Genomic DNA, 23,662 nt, shown 5'->3' on the forward strand with positions numbered 1-23,662 from the left:
GGGAAAGTTTTCCTGTTGGGGATGATAACCCAGGACCAACTCAGATAGGACACAAATAACTGCAGCTTTTGGCCATGACCCACCTGAGAAATTTATCCTGAGTGCAGATGGTCAGAATTTTTCTGACATGATCACATTTTTGTCTGTAAAATATTAGTGAGTCAGCACTGAAGCACTGGTGTGCTGGCCCTGTTTTTCTGAGCCATCACTGGAACAGTGCAGGTTTCTACTATGCAGCCACTTGGCTGGCTGGTTGCTTATAAATTTTTCCAGTTTCCCTGATGGGCTGGGAGGGGTTTAAGGGCTAAGATTGTACTAGGAAGGAGATGAGCTTGCATCCCTATAACTAAACTCTTCCTGCAGAAACAGAGCCCTTGGTCCAGACTGTCTGATGCCAACAGTCCCTGGCTGCCCCGAGCTGTGCTGAGCTCATGTGTCCCACCTGACAGAGGTGGCACAGCCCAAGGCCTCTGACACTGACATGACCTGGTTGACTACTGGCAGCACTACGACCAACAGGACACCCATTGACTGCAATGGGCATACCCAGAGCACCCAGCATCAAGGTTCTGATGACAGCTGCATGGCACTGATGTTCCCTGGGGGGACTCAAATCTCTGAAACCTCAAATCAGGTCATTCAAGGCCCCCAGAGCACAGGCTGCTCTCTGGACACTGGAGACCTGCACTGGGATCTTGCAGGTTCCCTGGTCCACTGGAGAGTGTTTAGTGCAAAAAGAGCATCGGTCAATGACAGGTCTCTGTTTTCCTAACATGGCACTTTTTCATTTAACTCTTCCCCTCTTCAAAATGGAAACTTTCTTTTGGAAGAGCTGAATTTCTGAGCTCCTTTTGCTCACTGGATCAGCTGACCATCTTCCAGTTGCTACTTTATTTCCAACTGTAATGAAAACAGTTTTGGTAGGATTTCAAACTCAGACTTGACTTGCACTTCTGTAGCACCCAATATATGATCTGGGGTTGGGACTGCAGAACAGCAAAAAAAGCACAAACTAACAATAAAACTGTGTCTTTCTGTTCCATCCCTTGGATATATGAGGGTGTGGAGCTCTAGTGACAATGGGGCTGAGAACAGTCATACTCACTGCACTGCTCAAACCTGCCATGAAGGACTATTTCACGCTGTTGTAATAAAAAAATAAACAGTAAAGCAATAACAATCCACATGTACCCTTTTTCATGTGGCTTTCTTACTTCTCTATCTTTGACTGTTAAGCAGAACTGGTATTAAGTGTATGTGGTGGCCAGTTCTGGATCGTGTTTTATCACCATGAACCAATAAGGGTGTTCAGGTATGATAATAAAGGTATAATAAGCCTCATAATTTTGCTGATCACACCAGTTATTGTTTGGCAGCACTATGTTAGATTAAAATTACGTACTAAAAAAGTGTGTTTAGGATTTCATTTCTCTGAGTTGATAGCGCACATTACTGCACAAAGCCTTTAACTTTGTCAATAAATTTTATGTCTGCCTTTTTAACTCTGGAGTCTGGGTGAAAAATCCAGGGTCACCTACCTACGATGGACAGAATCACGACCACAAAGTCAAATATGTTCCAGCCATTGGTGAAGTAGTAGTGTCGCAGAGCCAGCATTTTGAAGATGCACTCCCCAGTGAAGATGGCAACAAAAAGCATGTTGATTTTATGGAGGATGTTGACTTTTTCTTGACTTTGGTCATCCGTTTCCACCATCATGGTAACCATGTTAAGGCAGATGAGAATCATGATGGAGACATCAAAGGCTTGTTTTGACACGACATCAAAAATAAAACCTTGGTATTTGTTCTGGGGGAAAGGAGAGGGTTTAGTTAGGAAAACTGAGCTGTGTCAAAATGATGACATAATCCTCTCCTCACTGATCAGAAAGTAGAGGAAAACAGGCAATATACACTGCTTCTAATGAGAACTCCATAAACTTAAAGGTGGTGATGAGTGGTTTTATGATAGAGTTTTCAAACCCATTTACTCCTAATGCTTCTTGAAACTACTGAAAACAAGACACTGGACTGTGGCCATGAATTTATTCAATGCAGGCAGGTGGCCACTGGAATAAGTGGCATATGTAAATTGAAATTTTAGTCAATGCTGCAGAACAGTGGGAATTTTGTACCACAGGTCACTGAACTTGCAAATATCATCCAAAATCAAAACATATAATTACAAAGTGCCTTTCATCTGGGAGCAATAAACCTTCCCACACTGGAGAGTTGAATTGCATTTATTCTACTTAAAAAACCGTTCAGCTATTAAACAAAGTTCAACTAAATTATGCTGTTCTTACCAGTGGCCTCGGGATTGGCTTTTGAGGTTTCTTAGATCCCAGCTTTTTCATTGCATTATAATACTTTTTCTGTTCTTCTGTCATAAAAATGTCCTGGCCACCTAAGTATAGGGTGAGAACAACGCTATTACTTTTGATGAAGAGAACTCTACTGACCCACTCCAAAGCTCAAGGTTGCATACTCTCCCATTTCATTTCCCTTTTATTGTAGCTTTCTTCAAAATATCTAAGAAGGTGTGCTGGTTTTGTCTGGGATAGAGTTAATTTTCTGCACAGTAACCAGGCTGGGGCTACGCTTGATTGGTACCCAAAACAGTGTTGATAACACGGGGGTGTTTTTATTGCTGAGCAGGACTCACACAGTTTCTCAAGGCCTTTTCTGCTTATCTCTCACCCCCCTGCTCATGAGCAGGCTGGGGGTGCACAAGGAACTGGGAATGACACAGCTGGGACAGCTGAGCCCAACTGCCCAAAGGGATATTCCATACAGTGTGGCACCGTGCTCAGTATACAAAGCTGGGGGAAGAAGAAGGGAGAAGGGGGCTTTCAGCATGATGGCCTTTGTCTTCCCAGGCCACTGTTACGTGTGATGGAGCCCTGCTTTCCCTGGGGATAGCTGAACACCTGCCTACCCACGGGAACTGGTGGATTGTTTTGCTTTGCCTGTGTGTGGCTTTTGCTTTCCCTAACAAACAATGTTTACCTCAGCTCCAGAGTTTCCTCCCTTTTATTATCCTGATTCTCTCCTCCACACTGTCATGGGAGCAGAGAGTGGGCAGGTGAGGGGTTTAGTTGCTGGCTGGGGTTAAACCACAATGTTATGAGTTTGTTGAGATGCAGTGCTGGGAGCTGTTCCCCACGTGGATGTGAGGGGCAGGAGACAGAGAGCAGTGCAGGCAATGATGGAGGAGCAGGACTCTGGTTCTGTCAGCACTTGAGGTAGGTCGGGGATGAGAGGGGGAAATGTAAGAACCTCACCCTTGCGATTAGAGCCGACCAAGCAGTGAGAAACTCTCAGGCCAGGCTGCTCCTCCGCGGCCCTTGCCAGGTACCTTGGGGCAGGTAATTGGTTGAGGAGAGCAGGATGAACTTCCTGGAGGGACAATTGTGCACAAGGGACACCAGGGTGGTCTGTGCCCCTGTGCCAAAGTTTGTGCCAGAGATCCCCTCTGCCTGAAGCCACCCTATTGCTTTCTGTGGAGGAAAATAATCCCTCAGCCTTTATTTCCAGGATGCTCATGCTATGGGGACATTAGGGACTGCTACAGCTGTGCCTTTGTAAAAGTCCTGCAAGGTGATTTTTGCAGTTGCTCTGCCACTGCTAATCTTGAGGCTACTGTGGCAAAGCCATTGCTGATAAATCTTTCCCGTGACCTGGTCTCTGCAGCAATCATGAGATGATGTGTAGCATATGCAGTACTTATCTTTTTCTTTTGTTGGTTAAAATTGTCAATGATGACACCAATGAAGAGGTTCAATGTGAAGAAAGACCCAAAGATGATGAAAATCACAAAGTACAGGTACATGTATAAATTACATTCCCATTCAGGCTGCTCCTCGTACTGAAAAGGGAAAAGGGAAAATGTGAAAATTACACCATCTCTGCACACATCAAAACACTGATGCAGTTAAATCAGAACTGTCCAACGGCAATAAAAATTATAAAACATAAAAAAAAAGGGTGTCAGCTCTCCTCGGTCTCTGAAGTTTACTACTGGCATCTGCAATGCCATGGTCATTTCAGCAATGTTTCATAACACTGTCAAAGTGATCACACTGGTCCAGAAAGTGCAAGGCCAGAATAAATCTTCTAAAATGTTCTCAGTCTGAACCCTAAGGGGAAAAGGATCAATTTTCTGATTATTCTAAAACTTACATGATCTAATGGAACTTATAAAAACCAGAACTATGATCCAGTATAATTAAATGCTACTGAAAAAACCTTGTATTTATAAGTTTTTTTGTTTGTTTTTTTTTTTTTTAATGAAGGGTGGAATTGAATAAGATCTTTCGCTGAATAACTGAGCAGCGCAGGCAAATAACCTCAGGTCACCTGTACACTTGGCAACAGTGCTCAGATTTGCCCCATCAGCTCCAAAGGTGCATGCAAACAAGGTGCCAGGAACTTCCATTCCCGAAATGCTGTATTTTCTCATGGGTAACTCATGAGTTTCATTCAGCAGCACGGAGGATAAACATATGTACGTGTAGTACCAGAATAAACAAACATCATGAGCTATGTTCTGCAAAGGTACATTTCTGCTCCTGTGATGCCACGAGGTTTTCCCACCCCTTATTCCTCCATTTAAGGCTTGACTCCCTATTACTCAATTCAGCCTGTCAAACTCCCAGTACCAGATAGCGCTCTCAAATATTAAGTGTAAACTTGTTCCTTTAATACTATTAATAGAGGAAAAGGAGACAATAAGTCCTTCCTAAAACCAAACAAAGCATGTGTGATGTAGCAAGGGAAATGTGTTAGGGTTTTTTTGTTGTTGCTGTTTTGTTTTGTGTGGTGTTTTTTTTTTGTTTGTTTGTTTTGTTTTGTTTTGTTTTTGTTTCTGTTTTTTTTTTGTTTTTTTTTTTTTTTTTTTTTTTTTTTTTTTTTTTTTTTTTTTTTTTTTTTTTTTTTTTTTTTTTGTTTTTTTTTTTTTTTTTTTTTTTTTTTTTTTTTTTTTTTTTTTTTTTTTTTTTTTTTTTTTTTTAAGGAAACCTGACAGCTGTAGAGGATGCAGGTAAGACCCGGGCAGTCACCAGCACCCAGAGCTCCAGCACATCTCAAACCAGAGTTTAAAGCTCACACCAACCTCTTGCCTTACCAGAAGTCCCTCCATGCTCCTTCAGTGCAGGGCTACATTTGTTTTAATCTCAGGGTTGTGATGCTTCAGTAGCAGCTGCAAAAAGTGAAGGTCTGCATCTGTCCCAACCAGAATAATATCGGGACTGGCAACCTATATGTGTTTTTTTTTTTTGTGTTGTATTTATTGTTAAGCATCTTGAGTGCTGCAAAAGTCAATGGAAAAGCAAATTATTCATTTCCGTGCAGAGACTTACCTCTCGTGAGTCCACTGCTGCATACATAATATCCATCCAGCCTTTAAATGTGGCCTGAAAAAAAATCCACATTATATATAAGCAAATTAAATAAGTATATCTTGAAATGATAATATCATCTCTGTGCTGAACTTTCAAAATGCAGTGTTAAACACAATTAATGGACTGCCTATCTTTTAAAGCAATACAAATCCATGAGTTGATGTTCATTTTGATATTTAAAATCATTCCAGGATGGTTTTCTCCTGCATTTTCCCATTTGTGTTTCCTGATTTTCTGTACTTGTAGGGATAAAACAGAGGTTTTTAAAAGAGAATTTAAGAAGGAGAGAAAACATGGCAATTAAATCTTTGGAAGTTTTGACCTTAAGAATTTCAAGTAATGAAGAGATATAGCTGCATATAAAACAAAGAGTGTTGTCCTGCACAAGTCTTGGTCCAGGTGAGATGGACCCCACTGATATTGCCTGTTCATTCTGATGACTATGATGCAGGATCCCTCTGAAGCTTGGATTCTGCCCTCTTTTAAACCAGGGCAAGTCAAGACCGTGGTAAAGCCCAGGGAGCTGCACAAATCACAGATAATTTGGAAGTAACAAAGGCAATCAACACCTGCTGAGAGCCTGGCCCTGGAAACTCAATCTGCTTTACTGGTCAGACTTTATCTTTCTTAAATCAGGGGGTTTAATTTTTCTTTAAGATTATTAAAACAAGGAAGGATTCCACAGAAGTCAGTGTCTCTTACTGGAACCTTCAATGGAGAAAGGGTGAGGACAGAAATCTCAGGAGAAACACGTGGAAGTGATTTTTACCATTCTGTAGCAAAACCATGACTCTTTGATCTCAATATATGCCTCTTATTAGACATAGCCTTACGCCAAACATACTTGGCATTAGGTCTGACTCTGGCCTAAGCCCCATTGCCCTCATATTAGTTCTCTAGAGTTGTTTCTCATTTGACTTCTGACCCATTTAGACTTACCCTGAATATAAATCAGTCTGAGCAGATAATGAGGCATTTTTAGATTTATTCATTTAATCAGATTTACACTAGCGTGCATGAAAGACCCACACCCAACATTTTTTTACATCCTACTGACACATAGTTTGAATTTTCTCTTGTTGTGTGGGCACCCAATTCCAGATAAGGCTAATAGGAATTTGGCCAGAAGTTCCCAGGAGAAACCCAGGAAGTTGTGCTGAGGCACATCCAGTGATTTTAGAAGTGCTCCACTATACACTTTCTCTTATTATAATAAGTCCTGGAGGTAAATGATGTCTTTCCAGTTTCTTCTGAATGCTACTGAGCCGAAGGGAAATGTTGAACAAGAGGTCAATCATATTTCTCATGAGAGCAAATATAAAATAATATTTGAGAAGTTGCACACGGCTGAAAGAGATTAATGCACTCTCCCAAATCAGAACCCCCTGGAAAACCTCTTCCATGGTACCGTGTTTTAAAAACCACATTAGATGAAAAGTATTTACAGGAACGATCAGCAGTTTTAATAAAACAAGTAATTATTTGAACCTCTCATGCTGATACCCCTTAAGTGGTGTAATATTTTCCTTTTTTTGCCATTCTCTTCCTAATCTGATGAAAGGTTTTCTGGTGCCATTACAGTCGCTTACAGCTTTCAGCTCAAAGTGCCGTTGAGGAAGGGTGGACGGGATGAAACAAGAAATCCTTTCCCTGTGGCACAAAATGATATGATCTTAGGCTGTACTTTTCTCCCACTTGGGAAGAAATCTTTTCTCTTGAGTAGCTATTTTACCCCTCGATGTGTACCACAGACACGAGAGACTCCACTGCAAGGCACAGTGGTTTGTAGTGATAACAGATGATGAAGTGATCTGACAAAAAACAAATATTAAGAGAATGAAGTGCTGTGATTTTCTGTTTTCCCCAGTTGTCCAGCAGTAAGAGAATTAAAAATCCACAGGGCTTCTGGAAAGCTTCCCTAGACACTTCATCTGCAGAGGGTAAAAGATACTGAGAATGAAAGAAATATAACACTGAGAAAAGAAATTATTTATCTGGAATTAGTAACCACTTACAGTCTGGATAAGGAAGTGACAAAATCTTCATGGGAGTGTTTGTGATATTATCCTGCCTGGAAGCCATCCAGAGAAACACCATTTTCTACTGAAACTGTCATGTGATGAGATTATCTACTGATAAACTCATCTTGGGATGGGATTACATTTTGTTATTTGACTGGCGGTTAGAGCTGCAATGCAATAAATTAGCAGAGAGGAGGATAGGTGGGATGGCACTGGCTGCCCTCAGACCAAATGGTGCCTTAAAATAAAGCAAGACCTTAAATCTGTAAACTTCTGGGGTTTGGCCTTTTTCTTTTTTTACTTTCTATTTTTTATTTTTATTTTTTCCCTTTCTTTTTCCTTCTTCTTCTTTGTACATTTTGCATCCACTGCAAAAGTAAAATCAAGCATTGCAGTGTACAGAAGTGCAAGAGATCGTGTAACTCAGTAACTTTAGACACACGTTGCTGTCTCATGACCATTTTGTAGCTGATTTATGAGCACAGTCATGACTTCCAACCTGGCAGGAGGGATTGCTTTAACTCTACAGCTCCTGCTTGCTGTGCTGCTCTGTGAGTGCTTCTCTTATCTCTCCGTTCTTTATCTGGAGTCCCAAAGTGACAAAGAATTGTAGGACATATTTGATGTAAGTCCATTCTACCTAAGGAGAACTTTTCCAAGAAAGTCAGATGCTACGTGAAAGTCCACTTGTTTCCTTGGTATTCTGCAATAGATGGCTGAAATTTCAAAATCAATTGAGAAAAATATGTGGAGGTGATCATAGAGTAGAAGGGAAGGATTCTGCAAGGGAAATACAAAACTCCTACTGGAAATTTAAGACATTTCTTTGCTCAGCTCAAATACAGATTTATAAAACATAGGTGCTGTGATCCTCTAAGCGAATCTGGGAATACAGAAAAGCTATTACTGAAGCACTGGACTGCAGCAATAATTTTTTCCTGATAGATAAATTAGTGTTTTTAAGAGTGTTAAATCACCAGAAAAGTGCATCATCCTTCTCTCAAGTTAAAAAGTTGTCATAATAAAGATCTTTTCTTCCCCATGAATGAGGCATTTCTCTTGCTTGCAGAGCAAGTGGAGGCTACCTCTTATTTTAGCAACCTGTTGTGAGAGCCTGGTTGTTGGCTGGAGAAGCTTGAATCTTGACTTCACATCGAAGTTTCGTCAGACTCATTAATTCGAAGTGGCATCTTCAGAACAACATGATGGACCCCAAATAAGGTAAGAAAAGAGCACAAGACATTTGGAGGAAATTTCATACACTTCTCAACTACACTGTCAGAAACTAAGTCTCTGGATAGCAATATCTCTTAAAGTTTCCATAGTAGCAACTTCTCATTTTTTTCGAGTATGCTGTGGAAGTGAAGACAGAACATTAGGCAGACAGATTTGTTTTACGTGTTTCCAGCTGGATTTTCAGCCACATCCAGCACCCAAAGGAAGCTCAGAGTCACTTAAGAGTGTGTTGCAGCAGCTGAAAATGTCAACAGTCAGAAGACAAGTCCCACTTAAAAGCTCGTATTTTGGATCCTGTAACCAAAACTCTTATCTCCTCACTGCTGCGCTCTGTCCCAGTGTGCAAAGAGATGCACAGATGTGTCTGTCTCTTTAGGAGAGCTGAGCTGTTAGCTGATCCCTGCCTTTCCCACGGTGGTGGTTTGCTCATGAAATGTGACCCCATATGAAGGATGTTTGGCAAGGAGCGCCTGTCACCGACGTTCCTCGGCGGTAGTCTGGCAAAGGAGATCCAGATGTTTGGGCCCCTTTTCTGTGGTGTCACCTTTACACTTTATTGCCTCAGACTGTCACTAGCAGCAGACATCAGAGCTTCAGGTGCAGGTTTAAAGTTAAAATCAATCCCCTAGCAGCATCTGGCTCCTGCCCTTCGTCCTGGAAGAGGGAGCTGACACCTGCCATAGAAGCTGAGCAAGGTTTAGGACCCCCTTGATTCCTGCTGTGATCAGTTTGTCCAACCTACCAGACCCTACTTGTATGACATTCCTTTTGTACTTCTGGAAAATCTACTTCTGTCCTACCCAGTGAAGGATCACAGGTTTGGAAGAAACCTGCAGGTCAAGTTTCTTTTCAGTTGGAAAAGAGGAGTACTAGACTGTTCCTTCAAATGAGTGCTGAGATCCACCTTATATCCAGTTATGTTTCCTGTGCCATCACTGATCCCAACAGAAGTGACAAGAGAATATTGCTTCAGGATACTCCTTAGGCAATGTCAATTTATGAAAAGTTAAAGATTTTCAGAAGGCTGGAGCTTGAGTCTTACAAAAGAAATGGTGAAGGAATAACTACTACTCTGATGGAGCTTTTTCACTAAAAAATCATATGGATCTGTTATGCTGTCATAGAGGAATTAAGAAGCTTCAGGTAAGAAAAATATTTTAAACCTTGAAATTCTTGCTCATCTAGATTGGATGCTTAAATAAAAGACAAAGAAAACACTATATAGAACAGAAAATCTAATTAAAGATGTTCAAAGTGAATTAATCTACCCTGCATGGCTGAGCTGAATATCATAATTACATGCAAAAGATAAAAGTTCTTGCTCTCAGTAAGTTTATCTTTATGTCATGGAAAGAACCAAAAGTGGTTGTGCCCATTCTAATGTTTCTGTTTTCCAGAGGGTATGAAAGCAAAGGCTTGATGGATAGTGGTCAGAAGATCTCAAAGTCAAGTGTTTGTGTACCAGGAACAGCACATTGCAAGGATAAGCATTTCTACAAGAAAGGGCAACTGCTTCATGGAGCTGTTCCATGCACCTATGTCAGGGAAAAACAGATCTGGGAAAAGCACACTTGCTTCATGGGAAGAAGGAGGGCTGGCAGATCCAATGGGGCCTGTGTGTGGCTCATGCCCATTTGGAAGGGCAGGAGGGGGCCCAGGGCGACACCCTGTCGTATTGGAAAGGATGGATTCTGTATGTGACAATTGAACTGAGCTCCCAGCAAGCAGGTTTTTATCCCCAGAATTGAGGAATGCCATCACAGATGTTTCAAGAAAGGAGCTCTCCTACCCAGGGACGTAGCAAGGAGCTTGTTTAAGTCTGCATACAAAAAATGCAACACAGCAAACACTCCCAGTGCATCTCCAGCCCTTGTCATCACTTGTCTTGAGAGCAAATTAGGAACAATGGAAATAAACATCATAACCACTACTTTACATGAGGGCCCCATGGAATGGAAACAGAAAGCAATTTGTCTAAAATCACTTAGCAGTCCAGCAGCAGAGCCTGGACAAGAAGATGGTTCTATCCATTAGGCTGTGCTGTGTTACAACTCAGTCTCAGTGCATACAATCCACTGTTATTCATGTTTTACATTTGGTGCTGAAAAAGGCTGTAGAAATGGTCTACTTCTGCCTTTACAGATCAGATATTGCCACCATCTTTGAACCTCAACAGTCTGATGTGCTCTTGCCACCTTTCCAGAGGGACCAAGCTGGGTGGAGGGACAGAATTCTGACCACCACCACCACGTTCCATAGTGAGGTTCATTTTGACTTGTTATATTTAGCAAGTGGAAACGAGATGAGGAACCAGAATGAGAGGCACCAGTGTCCTTCTCAAACACGGAAAATGAGCAGAGGACTGCAAATTAGAATAAGACTATGGCTTTATGCAATAACTTCAGCTGAGAAACTGAAGGCACGACTTCATTTTTTTTCCCAGCAGGACATAGTGAAATACCAGGCTTTTCAGGAAGGCCACTGCACTCCGTCTCCATGAACAGTCCTTCCTAGATCAGGACTTTTTTTTTCTGGAACTGAACTTTGCTCTACATTACAATATTGCCAGAATGGTCTTTAATTCACCTCAGTAGTCCAATCACCTCCCAGAGCACTATATTGGTGATGCAGCTGAAACTCAAATTAAAACCATTTGACTAATTTACAAGTCAGGAAAAGCATTCTCCTTATGGCTAAGGATGAAAAACCCATAGAGGTTAAGGTGAACTTTTAAACTTATGCTTTCAATGAGAACAAGCAACATTTGCCTATTAGTTTGTGGTGGTCACACTTACCACTTGCAGCAGTGCCAGGTACCCAGCACCAACATTATCAAAGTTAACTTTAACTTTTGTCCAGTAGAATGTGCCTGACACGTTATAGAGTATGCAGTCACTCATGTTGTTAATAATTTTCGAGTCTAAAGGCATATCTCCTTCCGTCTTATTAATGCACTTCCCAAACTTCCCAGCAAAGAGGTTCACTCCCATGATGCTGAAGATGAGCCAGAAGATGAGGCAGACGAGCAGAACATTCATGATGGAAGGGATGGCTCCCACGAGGGCATTGACCACCACCTTGGGGGAAACAGGAAAGGGAAAACAGAATTAATGTCAGCACTTGTACAGACACTTTGTTAACAAGCTGTCGTGCACCCTTAATTAACGAGTCTGACCCCTCACATGGTGACAGGTAGGTAAGTACTGACACTACCTAAGGTGTCAGACCACCATCAAAGGTTTCACACATGACTATTTTTTAGCCTTTGTAACAGAAGAACTAATCTTTTGGCATCCCACCCATGGGATGATGTTTGCTCAAGAGGGATCTTTGAATTCTGGAGCAACCTGTGAAGTCATCTTGACCTCTCAGATCCTTCTGGATAATACACTTCTGTCATAATCAAACAGTTAATTGGGAAATGGCTGGGGTGTACCACAGTGACTCAAAATAGAGAAAAAATACTTCTGAAATCTTCTACTCACATCAGGCCTCTGCAGCCAGTGAGTTGTGAACTCTAGCTGTGATAAATTTTGCTTAATTAAATAATAACTGATTGAGACATACAGTAAGCCAGCTTCCCCTATCTGATCAGTATGCATGATTAGAACAGTGAAATCATTCTAATTTAAAAAAAAAATCAGTTTTTTTTTTTCCTGTGTCATGTTGTAATGTTCCTACACGCTAATCCAGGCAGGGCTGTAAAACCCCTGCGTAAAATCATATATAAAAGTGAAAAGCAAAAAGAGCTTTTAAGGTGTGGGAATGATGGCACTGGGAATGGACACAATTCTGAAGCCAAGCAAAAGAAATGAAGGTCAGACCATCTACAGACCCTCTACAGCTGCCAGGTTTGAACGCAGCACTATAATGCCACTCCATCAACAAGGCGAGAGTCACACCATTTACTGTTTTGAGCATTAAGACATCAATGCATGTCAAACCTTACACTAAAGAATCAGAGAATCACAGAATACCCTGAGCTGGAATGGTCCCACAAGGATCATCGAGTCAACTCCTGGCCCTGCAGAGGACAGCCCTGAGAGTCACACCATGCAAGACATTTTCTGAGGGAAGAACACTGTCACAAACACTATCACCATCCTCTTCTATGCCAACAAGGTTCCTCCATGTTCCCAGCCTTTGGAGAAGCTGCCATGTCACGGCCCAGGCAATGCTGCCTCACAGCATTGCTGCTGACACCAGCCCCCACAACACCAATTTGTCTCCATCTTCGTCTCACGTTTTGGAGATTAAAATCTGGTAGGGCAGCCACTCAGCCCCTTCCTCTTCTCCATCTACATTTCTGACACTGAGACAAGGGGATATTGATCCATAAAAATTAAATTTTATTCAGTTGTGAATCTGATTATGGAAAATGTCAGCTCTTCTTTTCTCTTGTGTTAGTGTCCAATTTTTGACAAGCTAATAATGTAACGTTCACTTCTCCATCATTTTTGCATTCCTGCAGAAGAAAAATATCCAGAGGAGTAAAATGGGTTTCATGCATGTGTGGCAGCAGCTTCATCTACAGTATACAATACAAAATTATGTAGATCTTCCAAAACTCGGATTTATATTTTGTGCATTTATGAATGAAGCTAATTTTCACACAGGAAAAGCTGTTGACCAATTGTTTTGTTTTGTTTTTCTGTATAGGCCCATTCCTGATGACTTTTCTTAATTTTTTTGTTTGTTTGTTTGTTTGCTAATTTTATCTTTCAGTTTTGGATGTCAATCAATTTCTAAATTCATCATTTTTTGGCAAAATTTACTGTGTTAACCAAAATGCCAAATAATTTCCAAATCAAGGGTCTTGGCTCTTGTCGAAGTACCTTTCATTCGCTTCCCTGCACAGCAATATTTTTGTTCAATTTTAATCCATGCCAACACGAAATTACTGCCCTACTGTTACATGTGCTGCTGAATCCACTCGCCACACAAGCCCTGTGACAGCACACAGACACCCAGGTTTTAGCAGTACAAGTGATGGCCGTGCCCACATCCTGCTTTTTTCCTTCTGCTGAATTATGTTCAATGGCTTGTAGATAACAAAACACGACATGAGGCTGGAGCAAATCCTGTAGCACCTCTGGTAATGAATTTTTAACGGGGGGTTTCATTCTTCTCTCCCTGCTTCTGCTCTTACACCAGTGTGATGCCATTTGGTCTGCTGGAAGCACTCCCTGCTTTCCACTGAGTCAAGTTACAGGACTTAGAAGACCTGGATACATAAAGGCAAGTTATTACCATAAATTCATGTTAAAAGTTTAGCTGCAAACCTTGCCATGGAAAGGGAGGAATTTCTGCTGCACCTAGGAATACCAACATATATAGCCATGTATAAGAGAAGGTTTCATACCCTGGTTTCCAGGTGACTTCTTTAGGTTCAGTCTACTGTCTGGTCCCCAGTTCTCCTGATCTCACAGGTCACCTCCTCAGCCAAAGCTGATTCAGATTTTAAATTAAGAAATAGGCTTAAATGATGTGTTAATCCTCCCTTTGATACCACAGAGCCCATCAGACTTCCCACAGTAATTTCAGGCCCAGACTGTAGCCCCTAGTGAAGCTCAGACATAGCTTTTAAGAAGACATCTAATTTACACTGTCATGATGCCAAATAATGGAGGAAAAAAATTATTATTAGATAATCTATTCCTGGTGTCCTTTGTCCTCATTGTTAGAGGCAGGAGTTGTATGTTTAGGTAGAATTTGTTGAATTGGAGACAGTAATCATCTGCTGGTAGGTGTCTTCTATCATTCCCATCTTCACTGCGGGTAAGTTACTACTGCACATTGCTCTTGGTAATTAAAAAATCATAGTTACTTTTTTACTGTCACGGTTCCTTCAGATTTCTAATCATGCTCATAGAGCTCCCTGCAGAGACTTTCACATTTTTGACAACCCCTTTCCAGCAGTTTTGTGGAATCCCAGCACTGCCCTCTCCCTCTGCTTGCTGGGTTATGTCCCTGTGCACTGGGGGATTCTAACAGTCACCTCTTTTACTGGACCTGCCCGACAGCTTGTGTTACTGTTGAACAATCATCCTGATCCCTATGTCCTTCTCAGCTGCTGTTTTCCAAGAAACATCCCCCAGAGTGACCTACATTCCTCCTCCCGAGGTAGACGATGTATGCGGTTTTATTAAAATGCATGTTGTACAATAGATCTGTTTTTCACTGTGATCCAGATCAGACAGCATAATTCCCTTATCTGTAATATCAGTTACACTCATTTTGAGAGTTGTCGGCAAAGATTTTTATATTTTCCTCCAGATGCTGTTAAAGTCCAGATGAAGGACAGTTCTCATTCCGACCGACCCCTCACTCTGGGACACTCATCACCCAATTTACAGTGTTGTCACTGTTTACAATCATTTTTTTGGAGGTACATCACCCATTTTAAAATAAATTGCTTGTCTTAGTACAAAGCTTGTATTTTCATCACAGTGTCCCATGGTATCAGATTCGTCTCTGAAATCTAAGGATTCTGTAACAGCACAGTTACCGTCATCAGCATAATTTGTAATCAAATCAAAGGACCATATCAGTTTTACAAGAACTATTCCCATGAAATCAAGCTAACTAGCATTAATTATGCTGTTTCTTTCCTGCATGTATCTTGTAGCAGTCTCACCATGACTTTGCCTAGTATCATTTTCACATTAAATGGTCCATCATCATCCCCCTCATCCTTTTAAAATACTGCAATAACCTCCCTTGCTGGGAATTAGCTTGCAGAGAAGTGCCACCTCTGAAATAATTTCCTAATGGGCAACAAATAAGGGGACATGGGAGACTTCATGATTTGGGACAGGCAGACCTAAGCTACTTTATTCTGGGCTCATGCATGGAAAGCCTCAGTGTCTACAGCAACTTTCAGGTGGGATCCTGGTCTTTCTGGGGTCTTTTTTTGGGCACAGAGGGGCAGGATGGCACCAGTTCATCCTTATTTTGCAGACCTCTCATGGCATGGCAGCTGCTGAGACCTGTGTAAAACTTGCACAGGTCTCAGCCTGTTTGAAGACAGGGAAAGAACTGAAGCCTGATGACAACAGATACTCTTGGCCACCCAAGTGCTACTAGGTGCCTTTGCCTCAGGACCAATTGTTTCCAAAATTTAGGCACAGCACGAATAAAATAAGTCTCTTACTGCAGTATAAATGAGAACTTTCTAGCTCCTGTTCTAGCCACACAGAGATCTTTCAGTTAGTTAAGAAAAAGACATTATAATAGAGCAAACTATTATTATTTTCTTACTGTCAGTGTTTGCTCCACAACATTATCATTATTTAATCCATCACTGCGCTGGCAATTTCCCTGTGCATTTTGGAGCATATGAACTCCTAATAATGAAAGGTCTAACTGTCCCTAGTCTTGTTAAGTGTGGTTAGACAAACTAAAACTAAAATGATTTCCTTTTCCAATAGCACGTATTCTCAATTATATTTTATCATAGTTTACAAGCTAATTCACTGCCTTCGATAGCTCAGAATGACTGAATATATTTCAGCTGCAGCAATGGTAAAGGAAAAAAAAGGGGATGTAGAGTCAGGTGGCCAGGGGCGCCTGCAAGAATGAGCATATTGGGAAGGAAACTTGCTGGGCTGGTGCCTGTGTCATTTGAGATATCCTCCAAGGATATCTGCTATTCTCAGATAGAAATAAGAACTTTTTAATCTACTCTTTTTTTCCTATTTTACTCTCACTTTTCTGAGGCTTTGGTTTCGTCTTCCCTCTGTTTTTCAGGTTTGAATCCAATTTAGCTAAACCAGTGCAAAGTCATGAGTGTAGAATCCTATGTCAGCTTAGAATATGTTAAAGGGGTTTTGCTTGGACTTGTAAATCCACCAGTAGAAGCTAAAGCTTCATAAGCCAGATCTAAATTGATCTGAGAGAGCCTGAGCTCAAATAACTCTGGTAGTCCTTTTGCTAATACTGAATTTTGCTCCATTTGTGAATGTTTAATAAAGACTTGGAGTGGGATCATCAGATGACACAGGAGTGAGAGTTTCAGTTAATGTCAGCAGTGCAACATCATTTTGTGTCTTCTGAGGATCTGAGGTTTGCTTTTGTTTTATTTGGTCAATTATCTTTAAAATATTGCCTGTCTTTGCTGAAAAGATGGTGGAGAACAAAACAGTTCAGCTTTGGGTGCCCGGATGAACAGAGCCTTTTAAATCTATCTGTCTTAGTACTAACCTAGAGGAGAGTGTTCTGCAACGACACTTTTCTCACCTTCCTCCACAAAAATAATGTCATTTAGCTAATCACAAGACAGTTGGAACAAAGCCTTCTGTCCCCAGTTCTGGTCATCCACAGAAGAGGAAAATTATGGGTATGGGGTTTTCGTAAGTTGCTGTATCACCATGTTTCCTGGCTCATCTTGGTCATTAGGCTCCCTAGACTTCAGTCTGCCTCCCTGTGAGGGTATTGCACTGTCAGCAGGGAATTGCTGGGAGATCGGTGCATGAATTACACGTATACATCACAATGATTAGGACCAAAATTTTGTTTACAGAAGAGCTTTACCCTGAATATATCTCATCATGAAATATGCACCGTGTTCCTTGGCCTAGTAGAGAGGTTTGGGACCATCAAAGCAATTTGTTTTAAGAGTAATTTTGTCAGAGATTTGCTTTACCTTGCTATGCAATCGGCAAGATTAGTGGTAACCTCAACTCACACAGAACACAGCTGTCACCGTCTGCAAGTCATGCATGGTGTGAGAAATTAAATGAAGAGCTTATCTAAACAATAATTGATCCATATAGCAGGTAGGCTTAACAAATAAACAGATATGCTGTAGGGATATAGCCACAGTGGCAAAGGAATGCAGAAGGGAAAGAGATGGAGCAACAAACACAGGCTACATGCTTTTAATGTTAATCGTGACATTCTACATTGAAACTGAAATCTGTTCAAAGGAGAGAAAAAGAAAAAAAAAAATCATTCATTTGCTTTCCCTATCTTTAGCATTTCTAATTTTTGCTTTAATTATTAGTGAAAAAGTCTTCAAGAACTTTCCAGTCAGTCTCATTTTAATACATGTCAAAAGCAGGGAGCAAACTTGTAGCTTGGTTATTCCCCTGATATAACTTATAATTGAGAGCTAATTGTTAGCCAGATGCTTCCTCAGCCAAAAAGCTGTTTTTTTAAAGCACAGTATGACGAGTTAGGCAGCATGATTAGTTTATCATTAAATCCACCTGAGGATAAAGATGTAATGATACAATTGCAATCAAGACCAAGGAGGGATTTCTGATTTTGTTGTTTTGATAAAGCATTATCATTCATTTCCTTTGGCTGGCAAAACGAAGACAAAACCACGTGCAATGGTTCCCTGTTACATGCTTGATGTTAAGCTCAGAGCAAATGCTTTGAATACTCTTACCCTCATCCCTTCAAATCGAGACAAAGCTCTCAGTGGTCGCAGAGCTCGGAGAGTCCTGAGGGATTTAATGGGACCCATCTCAGAGTATCCAAGTGTGTTGGCGACGAGGCTTATTAAAGAGACCTGGATGGAAACACAAAGCAAAAATCCAATTTGTTAGTGCACTCCTGCCTTTTCCCTTCTCTTCCAGCTTTCCTTCCTGAAATGAAACAGGTGGTGAGTGGAACAGTGGAAAAAAGAAGTCTTAAATGTTGAGGTGCTGAAGCAGGTCCAGAGAAGAGCAACCAGGCTGGTGAAGGGACTGGAGCACAAGTGCTGTGAGGAGAGGCTGAGGGAGCTGGGGTTGTTTAGCCTGGAGAAGAGAAGGCTCAGGGGAGACCTCATCACTCTCTACAGCTCCCTGACAGGAGGCTGTAGCCAGGTGGGGGTTGGTCTCTTCTCCCAGGCAATCAGCAGTAGGACAAGGGGGCACAGGCTTAAGCTCTGCCAGGGGAGGTTTAGGTTGGATATTAGGAAGAAATTTTTTACAGAGAGAGTGATCAGACATTGGAAGGGGCTGCCCAGGGAGGTGGTGGATTCACCGTCCCTGGAAGTGTTTAAGATGAGACTGAATGTGGCACTCAGTGCCATAGCCTAGTAACGATGGTGGTAGTGGATCAAGGGTTGGACTTGATGATCTTGGAGGTCTTTTCCATCCCGGCTGATTCTATGATTCTAAATGGAATCCATTACATTGGACCCACACACAGAAAAACGGATCACCTTTCACAAAGTGGATGAGAAAGGAGATCACTCTTACAGCCCCACCACTCTGTGCCACCTGTGCCGCAGTTTCCTTTGCACTCCTCAAGGTGTATCTTCCACTACCCAAACTAGGATTCACGTAAGTGTTATAATTTAGGGCTTTTTGGATGAAAGCACCTCTAAGATCTAACCCTTTCCAGCTGAGATAAAGGATGTTAGTATTAACATTCAATCACTATCTTCAACTTAGTGATTTGAAACAAGTCTTCTAGATTGCTGACAGACATGATTTTATGCCATAGATCTTCAAAGAACAATGTTCATGACTCTTTGATTTTGCACTTTTTTTTCACTTTTTTTCTGGTTTCTAAAAGGTCTCTAAAGGAGACTGAATATCAACGTTGGGGTTCATACCTTTCAAAGACTATTTCTTTGAAATAAACTTTCGGTTTCCAAATCTGGAGGCACGGGAAAAAAAAATGGAGAGGTTCCAATGCCCCTCATGTTCTAAGAGCTTTTGTAATGCCCAGCTGGTCAGAAATGTGGATGCTATCAGGCACAGGACTGGGGTCTGAATGAACTGAATGGCAGTGGAAATTATGAACACACGGAGCAATCGGGTTTTGCGTGCTCAAATCAGTGTTCACAGCCTGAATTCTTACTGAGCAAGGAGTGAAAACAAACAGCTCTCCAACACCATAGGTATCACATCAATTTGCATGTTTTAAAAAAAAAACAAAAAAAACCCCAAGAAAACCCAACCAGCATTAATTACCACATACTATAAAATACTATTTTCTTAGAAGGAGAGACCTATGTATATTGCTTATCACAGCTACCTTACTCCTGTTTTACTTTATTTTTTTTTCTCACTTAACATTTTCACAGCCCCATTTTCGTAGTGTCAGATTATCTCACGCTCACCAATGTGAGTGTGCAAAGCTCATCTGTGAGGAGCGTGAGCTACTGCCATTTTAATGACAGCACCTAAGCCTAAGAGCAGGAATTCTTCTACACTGTAAAAACAAGGTGTTTGGTGTAAAAGGAAACTCTAGGGTCCCCCATGAAGACAGACAGCTCTGGAGGGAAACATTCCTTTTCATTTTAGGATGGGGTGCTTTTTCGTCTGAACCCCACTGCTGGCTGACCAGGCCAGCATCACCCATGGGCTTTGGGATAAAGCAGGATAAGACCAACCTGGTCCCCTAAGTCACAAACCAGTCTCCTCTGTGGAGCAGCTTTTCTCCAGAATACCCATTCATTTACCTACCAGCGCTTTCTGCACAGCTAAGCACCTCTGTAAAACTTGCTGAATTTGTTAAATTATTTACCTATTGATGGCTTTATTGTGGCATGTGGGTGACAGCAAGCCTAAGGGCAGGAGATCTCACAGGCACCGAGCCTGGGAGTGATGCAGAGGGCTGGGTTTCTGCCAGGATAAGTCAGCCCATGTCTGCAGAAGTGGCACAGAGGCTGGCTGTCATGCTGTGACATGTCACCCTCTAACAAGGTGTGGCACAAACTCACCTCCTGTGTACAGACCCAGTGGCTGGGGCGGAAGGAAGGTCTCAATAAACACTTCTGCATTTTACTGGTGAGTGTCCTATAAGAACATCACAGTAAACAGGCAGACTGGGTTCAAGGGCTGATGTCTTAGGCCCCTTAGACACCGGGGAGGTAAAAATCACCAGCAAAGCCTTTGCTTCCGTCTCTAAGAAAGCAGTTCTAAACCTGTGACATGAGCACGCTTAAAAAGTTATTTTAGAGTGAGCAGTGCTGTAGGTTTGACATGCTCCTTTCACCTAAATCCGTCTCGCTCAATACTCGCAGTTAAAGATGAAAACCTGGGTTTGACTTAAAAACCATCTTAAACTCACTAGTGCTCCCATCTTCTGTCTTTCCCCTTTCTTACCAGCTTTGATTTCATCCTGTGCTCTGAAGTTGCATTAACATAAGAGTTCAAAGCCTTTTCTTCTCATTCTCCCTCACCATTAATGAATGTTACCTAAATAATGAAGAAGGGCCGAGGATTTGTCTGACAGCAGTAAACAAATGCATGGCATAATTATATACTGAAACCATTCAATTAAGTAGTTTAAAACTGTAACTGGCATTATGGATATATGATAGGAATAACACAGTGGCATGTATTTCTTTCTCTGGTGGAAAGTTCAGTAAAGAAAACAGCCTTAACCTCAAAAAACCTTCAAGTTGCCTATCCAGAAAGGCTGGAGGTATAACAAAAACAGCTCAATGATAGTGTGCTCAGAGATAGAAATCAAGATCCATACAATCACATACCAAGGGAAGTTCATTCATCTGTAAAACTGATTTGTAAAATGAATGTATATTTTTAAAAGAAAATTAATCGAATACAGAGTACCCAACACCCTTCTTTGCTATTTTCACACACAATGACTGAAAGTCAGATCTTCTCAAGGTCTTCAAACTACCCTGATTGGTACATGCTTTGTCCCTCCTCCTGGATTTATGTCCCATAACTTCCCTTTTTCTCAAGGTAGAAGGTGTTTAGTTCAAGTCCTGCAAAACCAGACTTTGGATCTGAGTGGGTTACCATTTAATTTCAAGTGCTGTAAATGTCACCCTGAAACACATCACAGGTGCTGCTGTCCTCCTGACACAGATTTACACAGCATTAGATATCTCTTCAGAGGATTAGGTCACGAAGCTGTGTGATATTTGGCAATGAGTTACAAGGCTGGAATTTGAGACAACTTGTTTAAATGCTTGGGTGTTGGTTTTGAAGGTATCCCTGTCAAATTTTATTTAGAGAAGAATTACTAACGCAAGGAGTTGGCCATTTAGACTTGATTAAAAGTGACCCGGAAGGCTATTTTTAGGAAAAAAATCAAGCAGTTTTCAAAATTGGTGCTGACTGCCCCACATAAACACAGCAAAAGGTAAAGTCAGCTGTTTCTGTGACTTTTTTTTTTTTTTTTTCTGTTTCAAGGCTGTGCAGCCCAGAACTGCTCCAAGGTTCTGCTTTGTGCTCTGCTCAGTATGAGAAATGTGCCGGCACCCAGAAAACACCTCTAGGGTCAATGTAACCTCCAGATTCCTGATAAGGCACAAACACATTTTTAATCCTTTCAGTACCTGTTTGCAAATGGTTTTGTAGTTTTTTCATAAAAACCTGCCCCTGAAAACCAGGCAGAACTGTAACACAGGGATTAATGTCTGAATACCTTGTCCAGGAATCAGAACTTTTTTTTTTTCAGTAATTGCCAGTTTCTTGTGGCAGTTTCACTATTTTAGGGAAATGTTGTCATTCTTGAGATAAGAAATATGACTTGTGTATGTGTACCCAGGTGGCACTCATGTAGTGTTAGATTCCCAGTGTGTTCATGTTGGTGCTCACAGTCATTCACGAGTTACAGATATGCAGCATTTTCTGACTTTTAAAATTATTCACTGTGAACACACAGAGATAAATTTCTAAAATAAGTTTATATGTGTTCATTGTCTGATGCTGACTTAAGTAATCATTGTTGTAAACCGATGTAAACCCAGAAAAGCCGCCAGAAGAGAATTTTAAGGCAGCAGAGAAGCAATTACTAAGTAGGAAGTGTGATAATGCAGCACGCCCAGGGAAAAAGGCCTTTCATCAGAGAATCACAGACTTTTTTTCCCAAGGACTGATTTAATTTATAACAGTAGTGGATTCCTCCCCACATGCAACATTTTAATAGCATACTGGTGACATCCCCAGCCTCCCTAACCATGGGAGGTTACAGGGAGTCAAGGGCACAGACTCTGGGAGCAGGGTTTCACCCGAGGCTGACAGAGGTTCCTATAGCAAGAAGGTGGGTTTCAGGTGAAATAAAGTCTGCTCCTTTCTTTTTGTGTTGTTTCCCACCAGTTAAAAGCACATAATTTCAGCTAACCCAGGAGCATCCACTACATTCAGCTGGAAGCAGACCTGAGCAACACCATTCCAAGGCAGATGCTACGCAGCACAAACTGCATTTTTGAATTAACCCCTGGCCACCACTGAGATGAATTAGCAGCAGAGCCCAGCAAACAAGGAGTTCTGCTTGGGGAACAGCAAAGATTCTCCTATGGTGATCATATAAATACCAAAACCAACGAGAACATCTACTAATTGTCTGCCTGCTGCAGAACACATCTGTGAGTGATGCCCTGCGAGCGTCTGTCTCGGGGGGAAGAGGAGACCTTCCTTCCTGGTATGGGCAACAGCATATGCTTTATGCAGCCAGGAATATCATCAAATTAACCTGCTTGTTCAAATTGGAGGGGAGGGATCAGAGAAAAAGAAAAGGACATCTGAATGGAAGCACAGCAGCTGAGTTGAAAGCTTTGGCCACTTATTTAAATAAGCAGTTTCAGCTAATACAGGCCCACAGTGCTTTCAAATAGCTTTTTATGTGCTCCAGGAACCTGTCTCTCCCTCTCTGATTGTGTTTAAAAATAATAATAAAAAAAAAGCAGAGAAAGAGCACTTGGTTTACTTTGGGTGTCTCTTTTCAATGCAGCCTGATTTCTCCTGTCCATTGCTTCCAAGGAGAGGATTACCCAAAGAAGTCTTCACAGTCCAGTGTCTTTTAGAGCCAGGACTGAGGTTACAAGTTGCTCCCCTTGACTTGAAAGAGACTAAAATTAGGTCTGTACCCCAAATGCAAGCTGGAAAACCTACATTTTTCACAGAAAGGGAAATTTGCAAATAAACTGACATGCATGGAACTTCTTTTGTCATTCTGAAATAAAGTGGGAAGAAAGGAGCTTGTGATGAAGCTGGTATTCCCCTTGGCATCCACCATTTCTGAGCAGACTTTTATCGTCGCTTATTTTTTTAAAATATCCCTTTTCCCTTCACAGATGCCGACC

At 41.4% G+C, this 23,662-nt stretch overlaps 1 protein-coding gene across 10 annotated transcripts in view; it reads right to left on the reverse strand.

Annotated features, from left to right (window-relative positions):
• Positions 1–23,662, reverse strand: part of LOC114062271 (sodium channel protein type 5 subunit alpha-like) — a 216,818-nt gene that overhangs the window by 5,080 nt on the left and 188,076 nt on the right. For all 10 annotated transcript variants that reach the window (XM_027893534.1, XM_027893533.1, XM_027893532.1 and 7 more), the window contains 6 exons: positions 18,053–18,175; positions 11,454–11,735; positions 5,360–5,413; positions 3,730–3,867; positions 2,306–2,410; positions 1,539–1,809 (listed from right to left, as the gene is read on the reverse strand). In XM_027893534.1, coding sequence (XP_027749335.1) covers positions 1,539–1,809; positions 2,306–2,410; positions 3,730–3,867; positions 5,360–5,413; positions 11,454–11,735; positions 18,053–18,175 — 973 coding nt within the window. The remainder of the gene's footprint in view (positions 1–1,538; positions 1,810–2,305; positions 2,411–3,729; positions 3,868–5,359; positions 5,414–11,453; positions 11,736–18,052; positions 18,176–23,662) is intronic.

This window comes from Empidonax traillii, unplaced genomic scaffold (assembly GCF_003031625.1).
Source record: "Empidonax traillii isolate 1590-97213 ecotype Southwest subspecies unplaced genomic scaffold, ASM303162v1 scaffold393:size534744, whole genome shotgun sequence".
Taxonomy (NCBI): Eukaryota; Metazoa; Chordata; class Aves; order Passeriformes; family Tyrannidae; genus Empidonax; species Empidonax traillii.